General features: G+C 36.7%; 2 protein-coding genes, 1 long non-coding RNA gene and 1 other non-coding gene across 9 annotated transcripts; all 4 read right to left on the bottom strand.

The window, feature by feature from the left end:
- Nucleotides 1-596: 596 nt before the first annotated feature.
- Nucleotides 597-9,703, bottom strand: LOC140800990 (uncharacterized). 2 transcript variants are annotated; one of them, XM_073155964.1, is made up of 17 exons: nucleotides 9,343-9,694; nucleotides 8,518-8,650; nucleotides 8,232-8,381; nucleotides 7,973-8,089; nucleotides 7,821-7,905; nucleotides 7,063-7,171; nucleotides 6,859-6,926; nucleotides 6,657-6,782; nucleotides 5,895-6,576; nucleotides 5,423-5,543; nucleotides 4,799-5,002; nucleotides 4,633-4,693; nucleotides 4,296-4,409; nucleotides 2,872-2,985; nucleotides 2,699-2,788; nucleotides 1,573-1,646; nucleotides 597-823 (listed from the first exon to the last, which is right to left on the bottom strand). In XM_073155964.1, the coding sequence occupies exons 2-16, from the start codon at nucleotides 8,625-8,627 to the stop codon at nucleotides 1,620-1,622; spliced, it is 2,178 nt and encodes a 725-aa protein (XP_073012065.1). In that variant the 5' UTR covers nucleotides 8,628-8,650; nucleotides 9,343-9,694; the 3' UTR covers nucleotides 597-823; nucleotides 1,573-1,619. The 2 variants fall into 2 exon arrangements, with proteins under 2 accessions (XP_073012065.1, XP_073012064.1); XM_073155963.1 differs by having other exon boundaries at nucleotides 5,423-6,576; nucleotides 9,343-9,703.
- Nucleotides 9,704-10,284: 581 nt separating this feature from the next.
- LOC140801311 (carboxyl-terminal-processing peptidase 2, chloroplastic) lies at nucleotides 10,285-16,325 on the bottom strand. The gene is made up of 13 exons (XM_073156342.1): nucleotides 16,122-16,325; nucleotides 15,318-15,666; nucleotides 15,063-15,212; nucleotides 14,450-14,532; nucleotides 14,146-14,354; nucleotides 13,479-13,547; nucleotides 13,219-13,337; nucleotides 12,977-13,052; nucleotides 12,854-12,895; nucleotides 11,992-12,100; nucleotides 11,739-11,836; nucleotides 11,551-11,644; nucleotides 10,285-10,733 (listed from the first exon to the last, which is right to left on the bottom strand). Exons 1-13 carry the CDS (start codon nucleotides 16,242-16,244, stop codon nucleotides 10,608-10,610), a joined length of 1,647 nt encoding a protein of 548 aa, XP_073012443.1. The 5' UTR covers nucleotides 16,245-16,325; the 3' UTR covers nucleotides 10,285-10,607.
- A 606-nt stretch (nucleotides 16,326-16,931) lies between these two features.
- Nucleotides 16,932-19,024, bottom strand: LOC140801154 (uncharacterized). Of its 5 annotated transcripts, XR_012111384.1 has the most exons (6): nucleotides 18,859-19,024; nucleotides 18,592-18,656; nucleotides 18,444-18,507; nucleotides 17,731-17,847; nucleotides 17,549-17,621; nucleotides 16,932-17,450 (listed from the first exon to the last, which is right to left on the bottom strand). It is a non-coding gene; the product is annotated as an uncharacterized lncRNA (long non-coding RNA). The 5 variants fall into 5 exon arrangements; XR_012111383.1 differs by lacking the exon at nucleotides 18,592-18,656; XR_012111387.1 differs by lacking the exon at nucleotides 18,592-18,656 and having other exon boundaries at nucleotides 17,554-17,621.
- On the bottom strand, nucleotides 18,983-19,055 carry TRNAF-GAA (transfer RNA phenylalanine (anticodon GAA)). Its single transcript has one exon. It is a non-coding gene; the product is annotated as a tRNA-Phe (tRNA).
- Nucleotides 19,056-19,289: the final 234 nt, after the last annotated feature.

The following is a 19,289-nucleotide window of genomic DNA, read 5'->3' as shown; positions in this document are numbered from 1 at the left end:
CAAATATCTCCCTCTATTTTCGTAACCCTTTTAACTTTTTGTGGCTTAGGCTTAAATGCAACTATTAATTTCTTCACCTACGTTTTATAATGATACCAACTATTAATCCTATTAAAAAAAATCATTTTTATCATTTATGATAAATAAAGGGTTACACTTTGCATTTAAAAGCAGTTATCTGGGGACCAAACAACAGTAGTATAATATCCCCGATCTAAAATCATCTCATTGCTTACGTTCAGTATGGATAATGTCAGAATTATGTCCTTATTCCTTTCGCCTAATGATTCCCTATTGGCATGAAATTGCCAATGATGACGACTCTTAAGTAGGAAATAATGTAGACATGCCGACATAGCAAACTTCCCACCTTTGCAGGGCCAACCCCATCCCATCTCAGACCGGGCAACCGAATCAATTGATTAGGGACGGCAAGGAGCCCTTTTTTCTTTCTTCATTTTTATTCTCTTTTTATTCCCCCTCCCCCTATTTTTCCATCTTTCCAGCCATAACCGATTGCACAATGTGTCAGCATTCTTTATTTTTTTGAGAAAAAAAATGTGTCAGCAAATGTGAAATGAGTTGAAGCCTAAATCTGTTACCAATGAGACAAATTACTATACCAAAAGGTGCAGTCTACATGTAAGAGGCAAGTGAATAACGACATTATGTTGGCTAAAACTAGCAGTAACTAACTTGAGTTAGAAATATAATTTTGCATTGAAATCCAAGATCTGAGATACAGGGATAAAGTTACAACACATAGAAAGGCATCTCCAGGTCACTTCATTTCTGAAAATCTTTCCCGAACCCACCTCCGCACCTGAACAAAAATTACAACAAAACGTCAAATTATCAGTTTGATATATTCTCATATCATGATCTTGGATTTTCAGAAATAGTTCAACTTCGAGAAGATTTGCTTACAAGCCACCCATGACTTCTTGGATGCAAGCTTTACCCTCAAACAATGCGCACACACAGACACAGACACACATAATAGGTTACACTACAATTTCTAAGTATAACTTCTAAAACTTGTAGTACACATCGAGATTCTAAAACCTCATCCCAATGTGGCAAAAAGTGAAATCAATTAATCCCTCTTTATTTTGGGGTATTTTTTTTCGGTAATCTCGTGGCATACTTGATGGCTAAAAAAATGTTTAAAAAGTTGAAACTTTTTCACAATTTGTAACATAAAGTTTAGTATATGTGTATGCATAGGTCAAGCCTAACTGAGCAGATGCTAGCTCGAGCTCAGCACATTTAATAAGCAAGCAAGCTTGAGCAGTGAGTAGGCCGAGCTGACAAACTTATGACACCTCGCATTAGGAACTTATCAATTAGGTGCTTAAAAGTACATGGGATTTCAATTAGGAACTTATTTGGATACCTCGGCATACAACTCAAGTCTCTGATAGCTAACAATAACAATCAAGACTCAGAATTATTATGTGAATGAAGCCACACAAAAACAAGGACAATTATCAGCCCAATTAATACAATTAATACAAGTGGAATAAGTGTGTAATCTAGAACTGCTATAAGGAAGAAGGTAAAAGTTATTACCAGGAATAATGGACACATGATCCGCGTATTGGTAACAATTGTACACTTCAGCACTCTAGGGCATATTTCTGAATCTACAAAATAAAGTACAAAAGAGAAGAAATTATAGTTCTTGCTGTTCTGTAGCTGCTGCAGCCATTCGTGAAACATATTATCAGAAATTCACAACTATATGCTACCAGAACTGAACAAAGATTAAACGATCAGCTAAATAAACCATCGAGAGTGCTAAGAAAAATGCCATAGAAAACATAAATTTTAAATTTTCTTAAATGTAGTTTAAGGAAACAAAATTTGGCAAGCAAGGAGCTAACTAGTCATCTGCTATATTCGTCCTAAGTGCAAATACATGAACTTGAGATAACAGTCTGGTAGCAAGGAGTACCAATTAGTTTCTCCTGACCAAACCTGTATTTCAGAACATCAGCAAGGAATTCATTTAGGTTCTACAAGTATTGCACTTCCATGCCTACAGGTGCTCTGTAGTGTTTCATTTTTCTTTCACCAATTTACAACTTTATTCGTTCTCATCCTTGCTTCATGCTCATTATCATCCAGTTAATACTTGGAAGGTTCTAAAATCGAGATTACATCTATTCCCAATTTATTTAATGGATAGTGCTCTCCAAAGCAAAGCACCAGAAAATTAACAATTGATAGCAATGTGCAAACGTATTCATAACCATTTATTATCCACCTTCCCATTTATAAATCTTATTATTGCTGGCTTGTTGTTGATGGTGATGACTGCAATACCTTCTATGCTTACCGAATTAAAACGCTAACAGATAACTATCAGTAACCATTGCAAAAATTTATTGCTTCATGCATGATCTTCCTCCTCTTTGAAAAAATAACCATCTTTATCTATGAAAACATTTTCCATCCAGTCAAACTTAACAGCAACTAAGTCCTAATTAAGTAATACTTTTATCACTATTTCTTGGGAACATAATATTATCTACTTCAATTTTCTTTGATTAAGATTCAATTGCTATATGCACTTTAGCTAGTTTTGAAAAATGCACTGAAGAAAAAAAAAGCAGTAAACGGGAAAAAAGGAAAAAAGAAATAGAGGAGTTCCTATAAATACAGAAATACATAGCAGAGAACCTAACCCTAATACCTCAAGTAAATTTTCTTCGAGTAAGATGTTTGCCCCAGTGCAGCTGGTATCTTGTCGGCCATCATACTGAAGAATCCTAAGCTTGCCTTCCTGCATTATTTTTCCACGTAGAAAAATTAGGAAGTTCAAAACAAAAAATTGTTCTTTAAATATGACTGCCTGAAAGTTGTCACCTTAGTTCCATATACAAGACCTCCTCCAGCTAAAGGATGAAAGCATGCAACATTAACCTCATCTTCTGCACTAGGAAGAACTCTTACAAGCTCCATATCCGAAACTCTATACACCTGAAACCATTTTAAGTTTATAACTAAAATGATGTCAACAATACACAAAAAAGAGAGCATCTACTGAACAGTTAGTAACGAACTCTTCTAAATTTAAAATGGCATTATCACTTCCCTCTTAAGTATCTTGTCTCATCATGTGAGATTTGAAAAGACCATGGTAAAAGTACTCAATCATCATAATGCATTATGATGGATCATACTCCAGATAATTATATGTCACAATAGACAAGATAGACAAGTCTACCAGAAAAAGGAAAAAAGTCAGATGGACCAGGAAAGCAGTGGAAAACACTTTCCAAATTTATTACAGAAATAATTGCAGCCTAACCACAATACACAAAATATGGGATGGCCATTCCATATGTATTGCAGGGAAATAGAATAAGAAAAATGCTCCCACAATATGGTCAAAGATTCTCGAAATTGGTCATGTTATTGCAATGTTCTTTTCTCTAATAACTAAAGCCTGATTATATTTATCAGCGTTTTTAAAAGTGTTCTACACGGTAGCCTAGGCGTGGCGGCCCATGGGGTGCCCCGCAAACAGGAGTGCCAAGAAAGAGAGAACACTACCATGGGAACGAGAAAGAGGTAGAGGAGAAGAGATTCCAGATAGGAGTGGCAAAGGTAGGCAAGAGGAAAGGGATAAGGGGATTTGATGCTAGAGGAAATAAGAGGTTAGTTCCACCCTTTCAACTTTTTTGTTCTGCTTCATGGCTATTGTAGTGGCTAGTGGAACGAGCAGAACTATTTTATTCTTCAAAAGGTGGCTGCTAGGGTCATCCTATTGTTACTGACATGCTGATTTGCTAATTCTTTTAAGCAATTCATTAGTTTACTGCTGTGTTATTGCTAAATTTATGATTGATATAGTGCACTATTAAAAAATGTATATATATACTATCTTAGTATGTATTATATATCATATATGATTTTTTAAAATATATATTAAAAATGCTAGACCGTCTTAGCGCCCACTTTCCACACAGGCGCTATATGGTGGGGTGACTGCCCGCAACCCATAACCGTCTTTCAAAACATTAATATTTATATTTCCTCAAGATCTGTGGTGTATATTTAGAAGCAATCTTTTTATTAATAGCAGCTAGTTGTCCCTTATGTTTTTGAGAATTCAGATTGCTGCTCCTTTCAGAGAGTTAGTACCTAATGATTGCAACATAGTGTATCGCTTACAACTTATATAATAGATAATCATGTAAAATATTAACAAAAGCAAATGTTATATTCTCTCTATGTGATGATTTTTTCAATCTACACAAGTGAATATGGCAACTAATCAAATCTACCTCCAAGATAGTGTATATGGGTATTGCAGTCTCTCCATCAATGACAATGCTCCTAAGAAGTGAATTATGGCGACGGCCATATGCTAATAATATGTGTTCTGAAGTAGGGGAGAACTGCAGTGAGAACATGAAAAAGATGTTAGACATAAAATATGACAACATTGAGTTATCATGATTAAATGCAGGAGTATACATATATATATATATGCATTTTCATGCCACTGAAGGAGAGAGAAATGAAAAGATAACATCTAATTATGCTGGATAGCACATAAGGATGTCAAGCCAAAAAGTAATCTAGATAAATAAATAAAAAATTCCTACAAGAGCAGCTAACCTGAATAGAAGTCAAGCAATGAGCAGCTCTGATTGCTCTTGAAGCAAGCACCTTACCAAACCTACAGAAAATGGGAGAATCACAAATGTAGAAATATTTCAACACAAAAAACCAAACATACTTTTGATAAAAATGACCAAGAAGGCAAGAAGTGATATCATCTTACGTTGCCTCTTCAAGAGAGTAAATGCGAAGCTCATATATAACTTGGTGAGAGGAAAGTGGGTGGTGCGTGGGGGATGTTGCAGCCCCTGTAGCATCAAGTTGCATCTGTGACTGGATCCCAGGCTCACCTTCCATCTGAGGAAGCAAACATGCAACACAAGCTACCAAATATCGTCCACATGGAGAAAAGTGGGCACCCATTTCGCTGCCATTATTGTAAACATGTAAGTATTCACATAAATGATGCCATTGCCAACCAAGTGCATAAATTTTGACAATATACTTCTTTGTGACCGAGGCAATAACAAATGTACAAACACAGAAGCAGCAGACTTTTTTTGGCACAAATTTAGATATGCATAGGACAATTGATTCATTGCCAAATGATATTCTGCTAGGGTATGAAATTCAAGACTAAGTACACTTTCAACAAGAACAAGATTTCATTGCAATTAATAAAACAGGAATTCTCATATCTACAGTCAAAGAAAATGCAGCAGATCACCAAATACAAGGAAAAATATATCACTCTCAACACTTCTCAGAACCGCTACATTAAGGAAAAGCTCGAGTATACTAAAAAAGAAAATGAAATAATTTCTCTAATCAAATGCAGCAAGAATACCTGCAAAGGACAGCGTGAGATATAGTTAATCGGCATGTTTCTGGATCCAATGGGGCACATGGATCTTGTATATCATGAGGCCATATTCTAAGCTTCACTGTACAAGGTAATTCAGCAGCTCCTGCAGCAGCCAATGATGTAGGAAGTTCAGATTCAATACTACGGGAACCAGGGCGAGGCTCAGATTCATCCATCTGAGTACTAACAAACGAGCCAACTTCTCCAGAACCAACAGAAGCCATTGGACGGGATCGAGACCGATGGCGAGAACCTGATTGCCCAGCAACCCTAGAATTTCCAGTAGCAGTTGCCATTGAAGAGGAAGCTACTAGAGCTTCAAAGTTATGCGTAGGCTGAAATTCAGGTGCCAAGTAATTGGATCTAGTTCCACGAAGGGATGAGTTTCCCTGGAGGGTGTTGTGAACAGGTGTTGCAGAGTGCACACCAGTATGAGTTTGACCCATTAACCAACCTTGCAAAAAGGGCAGCTCCCAGCATGGCGGATCACCAAAAGGAACAAACTGATGAAAGTGCCCTGCCTCTGCATTTCTTAAAAGCATTTGAAGGTCAGAACTGGCAGAAGTGGTAGAGGAACTTATAGCAGGAGCATCATTGGCGCCAGGCCTAGGTTGCCTGATAGGTACGGTAATTGCAAACCCATTGCAGTGGAAAGTAGACATTTGTGAACTGCTAAAAGCATCCTGTCTCTCGTTACTTCCAGCAGGGATTCTTTGCTGTGACCTAGTGTTAGCCTGCCCTTCAATCCCAGCTTGCAAAGAATTGGGGACTGCATCTTCTATTATAAAGTTAGAGCCAGAAGGTTCCTCCGGGGATATATCCATAGGGATCACTATGCGGTCACGCTGGTTTCCACCATCAGAATTTGTTAGACGCTGAGTTAGAGATTCTTCTCTCTGCTGCTCATTGGCTGAGCCACCACCCCTGCCGCTGTTATGGGGAGATGTTCTTCCATCATCCTTTGAAAGTGTTGGACAGAACAAGCAAGGAGAAGGTACAAGAGACACTCTAGCCTCAGGATGCGGAAGAAGATTTGAATTGACATTTGCAAAAAAGACAGCCGGAGGAGGATAGTGCAGATATCCAGAAGATGTTGCAAGTGTCAATGGGGAATCTGATGAATTAAGATCATTCACCTGTATGAAGCATCAAATGAGTTTCCTCATCAAGTAAGAATTAACAGAGAGAAGTCAAATGTGAAACTAAAAAGTTCCACCTCTGCAGTTAGTAGAAATGGAGCAGCGTGGGGATGAAAGTGCACAGCTCTCAACGAACGACGGGTTTTCAGTATAATTGTCGGGGAAGAAGCTTCCCCTCTTCTGTTGTACTTCCATATGTACAGCTGGAAAGTTCAATTTGAGTTCAGAAAGAATTTTCAACTATCAAATGAGTTAATACAAGGAAACAAATTAACTCACTTTATGACCAGAAGCCACAGCAAGAAGTTCTCCTTGCGCGTGAAAAGCAATAGAGGCAATTGGACGATCTGCAAGTAAGAAAAATAGAACAAAAGTGTATTGGTAAACGAATAATAAGGTGAGTAAAATAAATATCAGGACTTTAATGTTGCTTTAAATTGCCATACTATGATACTACATAAAATTTTTTGCAAGAGATATTACAGAAATCGCGTGACCCTATACAATCTGCAGTATGGGCATCCCAGAGGCGAACTTCATGATCCAAACTTCCACTGGCAAGTATTTCCGAATATAAAGGATGGAATCTAACCTGCAGATGATCAGTCAGATAACATAATGCTTCTAGAAGCTTAAAAATAAAGGAAATTTTGACTGTGCACGTTGAAATTAACTATATTCTAATATCGTACGATGCAGAAAAGCATGAGATGCTATGGAAAATGTTTAGAGGAAACACCAAATACTTGACCATTTTTAAGCGATGATTAAATTCTAAAGCTAAGCTGCCGAGAAAGTGAAAATTCTTCGAGTTTTACATGTAAAACTCAATATATCACATAACAAGATAATCATGTTTCACTGAAAAAGAAACCCAAAGAAAATATCCGTCATCTGAGGGGGCAAGTAAATGGAAGCACCTAAAGCCTCTATAAGTATTAATGAAAGGAAGTATCAAGAACGTATCAGGAACAATTACCAAAAAACTAAAAAATAAGACCTCATAAGCTTTTTGACCAAGTAGCTAGATTCCACAGATATGCATTTGTCTTAGACAAACCGAAAGTTCAGAAGAACACAGCATGAATTGCTGTGCTGGCTAAGTTAAATGTCGAGGGAGTCACACCACCCAATGCCTACATTTTCTTATTGCAGATATATTTCATGTGATAAAGTACAAATATATTAATATATTTAAATCAGTGCTTAAAAAAAAGAATCATGAAATAATGTAGACATACCACCCAAGGAGTCCGTCGATGACCGCTCAACACCTTCAAGCAGTTTCCAGTTTGGCAATCAATTATCTTCACGGTGTGGTCACCACTGGAGACAAAATCAATTAGTCCAGGAAAAGGCTACAGCTAAATCTAAAGTAGGACAATCAACCTACTGTGTCGAAGCAAGTGTTTTTCCATCAGAACTAAATGCTGCTGCAATTGTCGACCTAGGAGGCGGCAGAAGGGGACAATACTTGGCTGACAAATGACGCAATGACTCTGATTCTACCCTGAAAAATGAAAACATAATGCTTAAAATGTATGATAAACAAAAGCAACTTCTAGTTCTAGCATTAAAATTAGTTCTCTAAAAGAAAGTTCAGAAATTATCAACTGTTATAAGTAAAATGGAATACTGAAATTATTCCTTACCATGAAAAGAGAGCATGTTTTGCATCTGCTACTTCACATCTTAACTCAATGAGATCAGCTTCATACTCTGAAGTTCCGTGCCAAAGCCTTTTCGTACTACGTTTGGCTCGAGGAGATATCTCCCTCCCAATTAACAACTGAAAGACATTTCTATAATGATGGGAAAAAAGATCGTGTTTCAGCAAAGTGATTCACGTGAACAAAGTGAAGTTTTAAAAAAACACTGGACCAGGTATGGTCACAGATAGACATATCAAACCAATGTCAAGAGTAACATTTCTTTCACCTGCTCCTCAATCTTGCATATGATGGAGATTGTGAAAATGCAGGATGGGAACTAGATGGTGAAACCGATGCTGAGAAAAACTTTGCATCATCTACCTGAGGTTGTGTCATTTCATACTCTCAACATGCTTCTCCTGAAATGATTTGACAACACAAACATCAAGTTGCAAATTTCATCCAGAAGAAACAATGACAACTGTCAGGACTGAAAGAGACCCGTTGATACATGATCCTAGAGTTCTTTGTTTGCCTGATTCTTCTCTGTTTCTTACCTTGCTTTCTTAGCTCGTTCTAAATTCTCGTAGCAGGATTAAAATCCACCATGCAAATACTATGAGCTATACGCTACAATTTGCTATTTTCTTGGTATCATCCTCTTAAGACTATTATGTAGATATTGGTAAGAACCTTAAGATCTACATTGTGCTATTTTCTTGGTATCGTCCTCCTAGACTATTAAGTAGATATTGATGAGAACCTTAAGATCTACAGTATGCTATTTTCTTGGGATCATCCTCCTAAGGATTGAACAGGTCTCAATCGGCACAATCCTTTCACATAATAAGATTTGGGATAGGAAAGAGAAAAGAATCCAAACATGAGAATAAATGAACAGCAATAAATCTAAGCCAGAACCTACAAGGTTATACCAATAAATTTTCAATCTTTCTCTAAGTTCCCGATGAATCCAAACGAAAAAACACCAAATTCAATTCCTAAAATGGAAAAAAAATAAATAAGTGAAGGGAATGAACCAAACTACAATATTTCAACAGAAATCCACATAACGATGGATCGGGATGGGGACCAATGGCGACGAGATTACCTAAACAGCTACGAGCTCAGATCATAAGCGATGGATCGCGGCCAAGAAACGCGGAATTCTCCCTGCAGCAAGATTCAAGAGATCGCGATGATGCAAAGGCTTTAAAGAATAGGGTTTCCTCGTGAGGCACGGCTCGGCTTCTCCCGGAGAAAGGACTTCTAGGGTTTCGAGGCAAATGGTTTGGTGAGGCGTCGTGTTCTCTCCGGTATCTAACCACGGCGAGAGACGGATTTGAATGGAGAAAATAGCGAGATGTAAAAGAAAACCTAAATCGAGGGGAGCGGAGCGTCAGATCAAGATCGCGTTTAGACGTGTTGCTATTTTTGACCGTGCGGTTCGGACCGGGCCACCCGAATAAATCGGTCGTTGCAAAAGAACCAACAAAGCCACAAAGGCGGCTCGGACATGAGACCCCCGATCCTCTCCAGGCCCAGTTGCAGGAATTGTCTCCATGCGGATCAACGTAGGATCACATATTAATATGCGGCAGAATAATTCTTAGGTTTATTCGGACCCTATTTTCGGAGGTTTTTGCAAATTAATTTATATTAAAATTTTTATTTAGCATACAAAACTAGATGTATATATTTTTTACTATCGATGCATATTTTATTATAATTAAATATACATAATTTATATGTGCGATATATACAATATTTTAGTATTATAAATTAAAAAAAATCAAAAATAAATTAATTTACAAGACTTAACTCATACATAACTTTTTCAAAAATTCAAAAAAAGAAACTCATACCAGACGTCTTCCTTTCTTGGTTTTATTATTAATATTACATGGCAAGATTTTTCAAGAAAAAAAAAAGAGAGAAACAAGAAACAATAGCTACTTCAGATGTTCTTTAATAAAAAAGCTACTTCAGATGTCAAAAGAGAAGCTCTCTTTCCACCGAGAGAGAGAGAGAGAGAGAGAGAGAGAGAGAGAAATTCTATTTGATTCTTTGTGTTTAATATTTAAAACTCATCCCAGTGCATCTGGTCTAAGAATAGATTAATAATCCAATCTGATTCATATATACAACTTAATCAGCTTCATTTTCCAGCAACAATGCACGTCAGGAAAATTGATTGCAGAAATAAAAATACAGGAAAACTTGCCACATCTGACAGGAAGTCTTCCTTAAACAATCAATATTCAGGAGAATAATGGAAAAAGTTGTCACAAAGATTACGAATGTAGAATGGGAAATATTGCAACTGATCAAAACTATAAATAAATTAAAATATAGTTGCCAATTCTTTAAGATGGGTCATCTTGAAAATAGTTGAGCTGTACTAAGATTGCAAGGAGATGCTGGATCCTTGAGGCAGCTACAAAACCCATCTTCATCCATTGGAAATGATGTTGGAAGTGGATGGTCCGGGATTATTCCAACCTAGTCAAAGATCATGAACAAGAACAAATTAAAAGACAATTTGAAATTCCCTCTTATTTATCTTATCAGATTTATTGGCTTATTCATGACTCAGAGGTGAACATGAGTTGGCATCAACAGTTACCGTACTTCTCTTTCTCTTTTTCTCCAAAGTCTCACCATTTATAGAATCTCTAGAGTCTGCTCCTCTCAGCTAATATGTGGCCTCTAATGCATGGTATAACTTCAGCCATATATTTTGACCAGCTTGTAGGAAACGATAACCCAGCCAGTCAAAGAAATTACGCTTCAAAGAAGCATTCTCCACTTCGAAATTAACTTTGGATCTAATTTTTTATTTTGGCTCAACTCAGCTCAAGTCGAGTAGAGCCAGAGTAGAGCCAAACCAGACTCGAGCTTGAATCGAATATATTATCAAGCCGAGCTAGTCCGAGACTCCAAGCCGGATCGAGCCCATGCCTGAAATTAAGTTATTTTCAAGATGAGCCAAGCCGAGCCTATTTTTCAAGCCAAATCGATCGAACCTAAGTCCAAGCCGTCAAGCCTCAAAATAAGCCATTAGATTAAAAATCTAATAATTATAAATATACTTATACATACTATATATAATATTATTTTCTTAGCTTAGCCTAAGTGAGCTGGCTTCATCTTAAGCTTAGCTCGAAATACAATTTGAGCCCAAAAATTTGTTTAGGCTTGACATTCCTTGCTCTAGCCAATTCCACATGGTGAGATCAAGTTTTGATGATGACAGTATTTGCCGTGTTATATTTCATGGTATTAGAATATTATGTTCATCTGACACAATGCTACTAACCTTGTTTATATCGGTATGGGCAGGTGTTTCATACCGAGCCACTGTAACGGCTAAACCAGATCCATCAGAGAGCTCAAAGACTGACTGGATCTTCCTGTCCATGAAAATAGTGCAAGTTACAAATTCAAGTCTTATAATGGGGAAATAAAAGGAGAAAGGAAAATAAAGACAGTAAAGCATCGGCAAACCCTTTGCCATATGTTGGCTCCCCATATAACACTGCTCTTTTGTTGTCCTTTAGTGCTCCAGCTAGTATCTCACTTGCACTTGCCGTTCCTCGATTTACCTAAAATATATTTCAAGATAAATGTAGCATATCATGTATCAGATTATGTGGTGCTCCACAAAATACAATGATAATCAGGTGATAGCACAAGGGGGTGTGCTGTACTGCCGTATCAAAGTTTTGATGGTTCAAGTGCTTCTTTGAAGAGATCATACCAGGACTACTAAAGGTTCTGATGGTGCAATAGAATTGATTCCATCTGCCTCGTATATGTCACGAACCCCACGGCTATCACATATATAAACAATAACTCCTTTGTCCAACCTAATCAGCAAGATAATAGTATTAATTAGTTTGCAACATAATAAGGTTGCAGTTTTAACAAAAGAAGAGCTTATAGTAGCAACTCAGCATGCCGCTATCTGTATAATTGTTTGCTTCATTGCTCAAACCTTAAAGCAGATAGACCTGAATCAAGACTGTTGTACATGAACTACTTATGTCCAACAAGGCTTTATAGAACGCTTGTATTCAAGAATCACAAAGCATTTGGATGTGTCTAAAATGAGGAGGAATCTGGAAATGATTTTTTTTTTGGCCCCAAAAGTTTGTATCCAACATTCAGGCAATTGCAAAATATGGCTTTACATACAAGCCAGCTTAACAAGAGTTACAAGGCTAAAAACATTAATGAAGAAACACACAACTACAACTTTAGCATTTTGTTCTTATACCTAATCTATATATAAAATAACTTGGTTAGCTGTATCCTGTATGCAATACAAATGCACAAAATATGTAGTTGAAGAATATGGTTCTGCAGCTTGAAGAACCCATTTGTGGAAAAAAGAGAGCACCCCATAGTTTATTACAAGAGCAACAAGAACTATTGGGAATAACCAATATGCATCTTCCTGCTGCTTTCTTCAGAGCCCTACTAATATTTTCATGAATGATCTTTCCAGCATTGTAGGAATAAGATAATATGCAGTACTGTATATAGCAAAAGAAACAGATGAACTAACTCATGTAGTAGCATGACTTCTGCAGATAAGTAAGCTCTGTGAAGTAGCTTACCAAAATTTTGCAATTTCAATTCCTTCAGGAAAAAGTCCACCACTGCAATATGTCATTTTATCAAGATCTTAGTTCATCCAACTATCCAAGTTTAGAAAAGATGCTCCTACAAAAATTGGTCACCTGTTATTCCGCAGATCCAAAACAAAGGCCTTCACATTGTTGTTTCTTAATGTTTCAATGGCATCCTTAACAGCTCCTACAAGGACCAAAAAAAGGCGAAGAGGAGAAACTCAGAAATAAAAATTCTGAAACTAGTTGCTAACTATGATCTATCAGCCACCCCTGATAGCAGTTTCTGCTATACTAGGCCAATTTGGTATGCTAGTACCATAACATGAGATTGTCAAATATAAAACTAGTACCTGAGGCATTTTGATTAAATGATGTTAATTTGATGTAGCCAATTCTCGAGCTATCCGTTTCAGAGCGTGTAATCTCACATAACCTTGTCTTCACTGGGTTTAATGTAACTTTTTCTCTCCTAGCATCAGATTCACATATAAAGCATTTACCACAAGAATATCATAGATTAAAAAAATATTCAAAGTCCTGCAGGAGAGCAGATTAGGGTGCTGGAACAAATATTCACACAAGCATCAAAAGATAATGGAAAATAGCTTACTTCAGAAGAACATGTCTAATGTCAGATCCACTGCGAATGACTAAATCCACAGAACTTCCTTCAGTACCCCTGCAGGAGCTCGGAATCAAAGGAACAATCAGATAAAGTAACAAATCTGCCTACAAATCAACAAAGAGAATTATCAAAAGAAAGTATTATTTGCTGATAGCTTAATAACACATAATTGTTAAAGCTCCAGTCCTGTTTATGTTTCGTAATGTACTACAGTTAGAACTGAAAATGAAAAACAAAATTGTTCTTTTAAAATAATTTTATTTCTTAACTTTTCCATCTGGATAAAAAACATCTATGCTATTCCTTTCCCTGGAGGGACTTATTTTTTATATGAAAGACTTCTTAACTACAGATAATAAATTTATTTGGCCTAGATAAACTGAAATTTAACACAATTCTAGTTTTATATGAATTATCAATACTCAATGGAATAATATCTTGAAATCTAGAAAATTAGGAATACAAAATCTAGTTCCAAACTTAGAAACAACTTATAACCCACAAATAGCTTGGCTGTAGAGTTAACAACAACTTGCATAAACAGCATACCCCTCACATAAATACGAGACCTGAGGTATATTATAAGGACGAAATATTTGAAACTAAACTGTAAGAAATAATAAAAAGAAAATTTGCAAGTGTATGTCTTTACTGTAAACGTTCTGCCGCATCATATATATCCATGTCCTCTGTACTAATATCATTAATTGCCAAAATAATATCTCCAGGACTTATGCCAGCCTTGTTAGCAGGACCTCCTGGTGTTGATGCCATAACAGCAAGGCCAGTGGGTGATCCATTAAGCACTGTAGGGTAGCCAATTGACAAGCCTACGCCTGTAAGGGCGCCTTGAGTGCCAGACTGCCTTCAAACAGGATAATGACGAGTCAGATGTAGCTTCATATCATCGCATTTATGTATATGACTAATACTTAAGAGAAAAATGAGAGTCATACCCGCAAGCTCTTGAATTTCTCAGGTTCTAGAAATCGAGTGAAAGGATCATCAAGGGTAGAAAGCATTTTTCTTATAGCCGCATCTGAAAGGTAATTGCAACAGTTTAGCACAAACCACAGAAAGTAAAATTATTACAGATATACAGCATTCTAACAAACAGAAATTTCCTTGTTGCAAACTTGCAACTTCTTAATCATCACTACAGATCTTAATTCATAAAAGAAAGCAGTTATGACAGTAGTCACAGTACTATCAGTATATGCATTACAAAATGAGAAGCGCTGTCAGAAGGTGTTGCTAGAGATCTTTTTTTACGGATTCTCTCGAGCACAAAGACTAGGTAACTTTGCAAGTTTGCATTGACTTTCTTTCATAAAAGCTAAAAGACCTATTCATGATTTACTCATTTACAGAATATACCTCAAGAGTGAGATGTATGATGTAAAATATTTTTTTGGCATGAGGTGGCAAAAATAATACCAAGTAGACCATCTTAAAAGACTAACAGCAGGCACCTATGTCAACTAATTTATTGAATTTTTCTCTGTTAGTTAATTGATCAACTAAAAGATACATGCCAATGCATAAAAATAGAAAAGGATGAGATAATACATGTTTCCTCCCGTGTATTCATTGGTTCATTTCGCAGTGCAGTTTCTCTAAACCTAAACCAACTTTGGCCATTGAAGGTTTTATCAAAATATGCACGATCGACTGTCCTCCATGCCTCCAAGAAAAGTAGATTTTCCTCTGTAAGCGCCCCTGTTTGAATATCAAACAACACACAGCTAAATATGTAAAGCTATGAAACATTGTTCTTTGAGCAGAAAATTCAAAAGGAGATAGTTGCAATGTAGGTAAACTTACATGACGGTGTCTTATTGATACTAACAGACACTGCTAATACAAGCATCATGCCCACTACCATGTGAATGGATATAATGGAAATTTTGTGCTTGAATTTCTCTTGCCAACTGGTTATTCTGTGAATCCTGTTACCACGTCCCAAACAACTGCCAAAGCTTATAAATAAAGCAATATACTTAGAAGAAATACTCTTCAGTCCTCGCAATATCTGAAAAGTGGAGCTACATCCTAAAGCATCGTCAACACTCTTCACTACTTCGTAGAGCCCTGTTCTTCTGGTAGAGTTGCAAGCCAAACATCTTAGAGGAGGACCGACGTGTCCTATAATTATGCTGGAGAACTGAGATTTCTGTAAAATTCATCATCGTCCAATTAGATAGGTGACGCCAACAAAGAAGCAAGAGACTAAATATTCGCACAGTGTGTCGATTCCAAAGATCACATACAAACATCTAGAAATCGTGATTATGGAGATTATTGAAGAAAATAAAGTTGAAATTACGCAACGTTTTCTCTTCAACAGTATCATCCAATCAGTCAACATTTCCTCAATCGTGCATTCCACGATTCATTCATGACTACCAGTGTACAGTCCCATAAATTCCAAATAACTCTTTCAAAGACAATAATCACGCAATGAACCAACCCTATCTTTCACCGTATCAAATTCTTCCATCAGCAAACAAAAACACTTTTACCAACTCTAGGCATAAATTAATGGTTGAATTCGTTGCCAATTCCAATCAAAAGAGGAGCAAAGAAGAAAGAAGGGATCGCATTCAAAATCTGAGAGATTACTCCTACCTGAGGATTGCAAGGAAGCCTCCGAGCGAGGAGGAATCGGCTTGTTTGGGTGTCGTTGGTCCTGGAAGAGGCGGAGACGAGGAGGAGAGGAGGAGAGGCGAAGGAAGAAGCCGCGACATCCATCCCCCTCGACGAATGGTGAGGAAGAGGTGGCCCGAAGGGCTCCACTTATCCCGAATGCACTTTAAGTAGTATGACGATGTTGCAGGCGAAGCTACATTTCAACTGGCTCTAGCGTCTTCTAGGCCTAAATTTACTTGCGGAATTTTACTCTTATTATATTAAAATTATTTGTTTTAATTCATTTATATGTCGAATTTTAAAATACATAGTTAGATGTAAAGTTGCATAGATTTAAATAAGCTTTCAAATTTATCTAATTATTTATAATTATATTTCTAACAAATATCTTCGAATTTGACACATAAATTAGTTAAATATAATGAAAAATAATAATGTTTCAGTTTAAATATAATTATAAGGGGGTTGAGTGATACTAATAAAACTATAGAAGATAAAGTGAAATTAAGTCTAAAGACCGAAAGAGAAAGATGAGAAAGAAAAAAAAAGATTAGCATTAGATTTAGATTTAGATTTAGATTTAGATATAGATATTTACAATTGTTTAATTGTTGCCATCAATTAAATTATTACATTTTCAGATATTTTCTGCTACTTTCCGGTACTCTGTTTTACAAATTAACTTTGGAATAGATTCATGATCACAGAGAATGATCCCTTTTGTAGCACCGACCAAAGAAAAGAATTATCCTGTAGAAAAAGATGAGCTTATAATTTTTGCACGCAGTCTTGTGAGAAACAAAACAAGCTACGTTGATCCATAATTGATACAAGCTGTTCTATGTGCCCACTCACAGGCCTTTCAGCACTAGAAATCAGAAAGGATACACTATTATTTAAACCGGTAATAAAGCCGAAGAGATTTTGTAACAAAAGTTGCATCATCAAATCTAAGTCGAACACAAATCACATCATAAAAATTCCTAGGAGGAAACAAATCTGGTGTCTAAACTCAGAAACAGAGTGAATTCAGCAATCTTCCACATGAAGAGCTTTGCAGGGACCGTGGCAGTCTTAATGATATGGATGCCCAGAAATCCGACACTGTGATGGGATGCCATCTCGTTATAATCCTCGCCGCAATTTTTTGGCGGTGTCTTTGAACTCCTTTGTACGTGTTGTGGTAACCGAAGATCATGAATTTCTTTACACGTGAAGAACTTCTTCCCTACCAGACGCCCGGGTCCTGCTCTGGTACCTATGCCAGATGCCTTAGTTCTTGATCTTTGTCGGATTCTTCTAAAAAATCTGCGCCAAATTGCATGAGGCATGTCTGGATTAGTTTATTGACATTGGCATTAAGAAACAGATCCAGGAGAGAAACAATGTCATAAAATTTCACAAACCAGACCAATGGCTATACAGCAAGAAGTCTGTACCACCACCATCATTGATTGTGCAATAATAGATAATGCAACCCTGGCCCAATTATTTCCATTAGCACATATCCTCTAGTCATTCCAAAATGAGGAAGAAAGAAAGAAAGAAAGAAAGAAAGCTATCCAAAAGAAAAGGTGAAACTATTTACATGCAGGAGTTGCCTATCTTAACGCGAAGACCATAAAATTCATCTAAAATATTAAAGATGAGCCCCATCTATCTGTTTCTCAAGAGTTGCATCTCATACAGAAGAGGTAAATGTGACCTGAAAAAGATTCAGTAAGCAGATCATAAGCAGCAACTAATCAACTATGATAACTATTGACCCATAATTTGATTGATATTGATTTCCCCTTCAAGGGAGTATTCAGGGAGGTTCATCAAAGAAGCACCGTATCTGAACAGGGAATTTATATTGTATCATAACTATGGCCAGCATGCAACTAATAAACGCTGGCAAATAATTTTCCGTAGCTTGAAAGTTCCAGTTTCAGTTTCGAATAGTTTTGATCTTGACAATTATAACATAAAGGAAAAACCTCGAACTAAGCAAACCAAATCTCTTCCTTCTAGCAGCAATTTTTTTTTATATAAAAGAAAAACTATAGTTATGATTTTATATTGTATAAAACTATGGATCCGATCGATATGTTTCCAACCAGAATCAAATGCTGCTAGATGATCGATTTGGATATTGGTTTTTATAAACCAGATGATCGATTCCGATCAGATTACACACATATATGATGGATTGCACTGTTTGTAACTTTTGAAAATCATGGATAGAGATATAACAGACTACAAAATAACTATGAAACATTTCATTAGTAATTTTTAAAAAGCAATGAAGAAGAGAGGAACCTCATTGATGGCAATCAGTGGGCCAGTACTCGTTTTCACCTTCTTTAATTTCCTCAAGAAATACCTAACAATATATAAACATACATCAAACAGCTGAAATTACTAAAACGAAGTAGCATTACAACTGAAAGGTGGAAGACAGGCTTACCAAATCCATAATCACAATAACGGATCAACACGCAAACACTATCAGGGCATCAATACAACGTAAATCTAGAAATAAATCCCAGTAAATAAGATCAAATGAGCAACCATTTACGCAATTCGATAGATGGGATCGCTAGCTATTCCTACTCCACTCATACATTGCAACATCAAAGTAATATTACAACACTACTTAGAAAATCTGAGCTCGGAAATCTTTTTAGAACATACAAACATATCGAAAGGAAGAGGAGTAAAAGAGGATTCTTACCCTAAAGTTCCCCATGGATCGAAGTCTGGATTTCCGACGCGGCCACTCGAGACACCACAGCCGCCGCCCTCAGAAGCTGTCCTTCACGCCGAGGACCAAAAAATAAAATAAAATAAAACAACGTTGCGGTGAGCGTGGATCGAACACGCGACCTTCAGATCTTCAGTCTGACGCTCTCCCAACTGAGCTATCCCCGCTTTTGTGAAGCATAATAATTTTTTTTATTTTTTTCAATGATGTTTTTTATTTAGATGTTTAAATAAAACTATTCCTTTACATTGTTACCACGTATTTGCTAAATAATCTATGGCATTCATTTTCAACGTAGATCTCTTCTCGATACATGACAAAATAATCCACCTCTTTTGAGTGCAACCTTTTTGTCTTTGAAATGATCGATGGGAATCATATACTTTTCATCTCATTCTAGG

This window comes from Typha latifolia, chromosome 14 (assembly GCF_019914945.1).
Source record: "Typha latifolia isolate L0001 chromosome 14, TyphaL0001v2, whole genome shotgun sequence".
Lineage (NCBI taxonomy): Eukaryota > Viridiplantae > Streptophyta > Magnoliopsida > Poales > Typhaceae > Typha > Typha latifolia.
The sequence above is the reverse complement of the archived record's forward strand: the minus strand, read 5'-3'. Positions and strand labels throughout refer to the sequence as shown.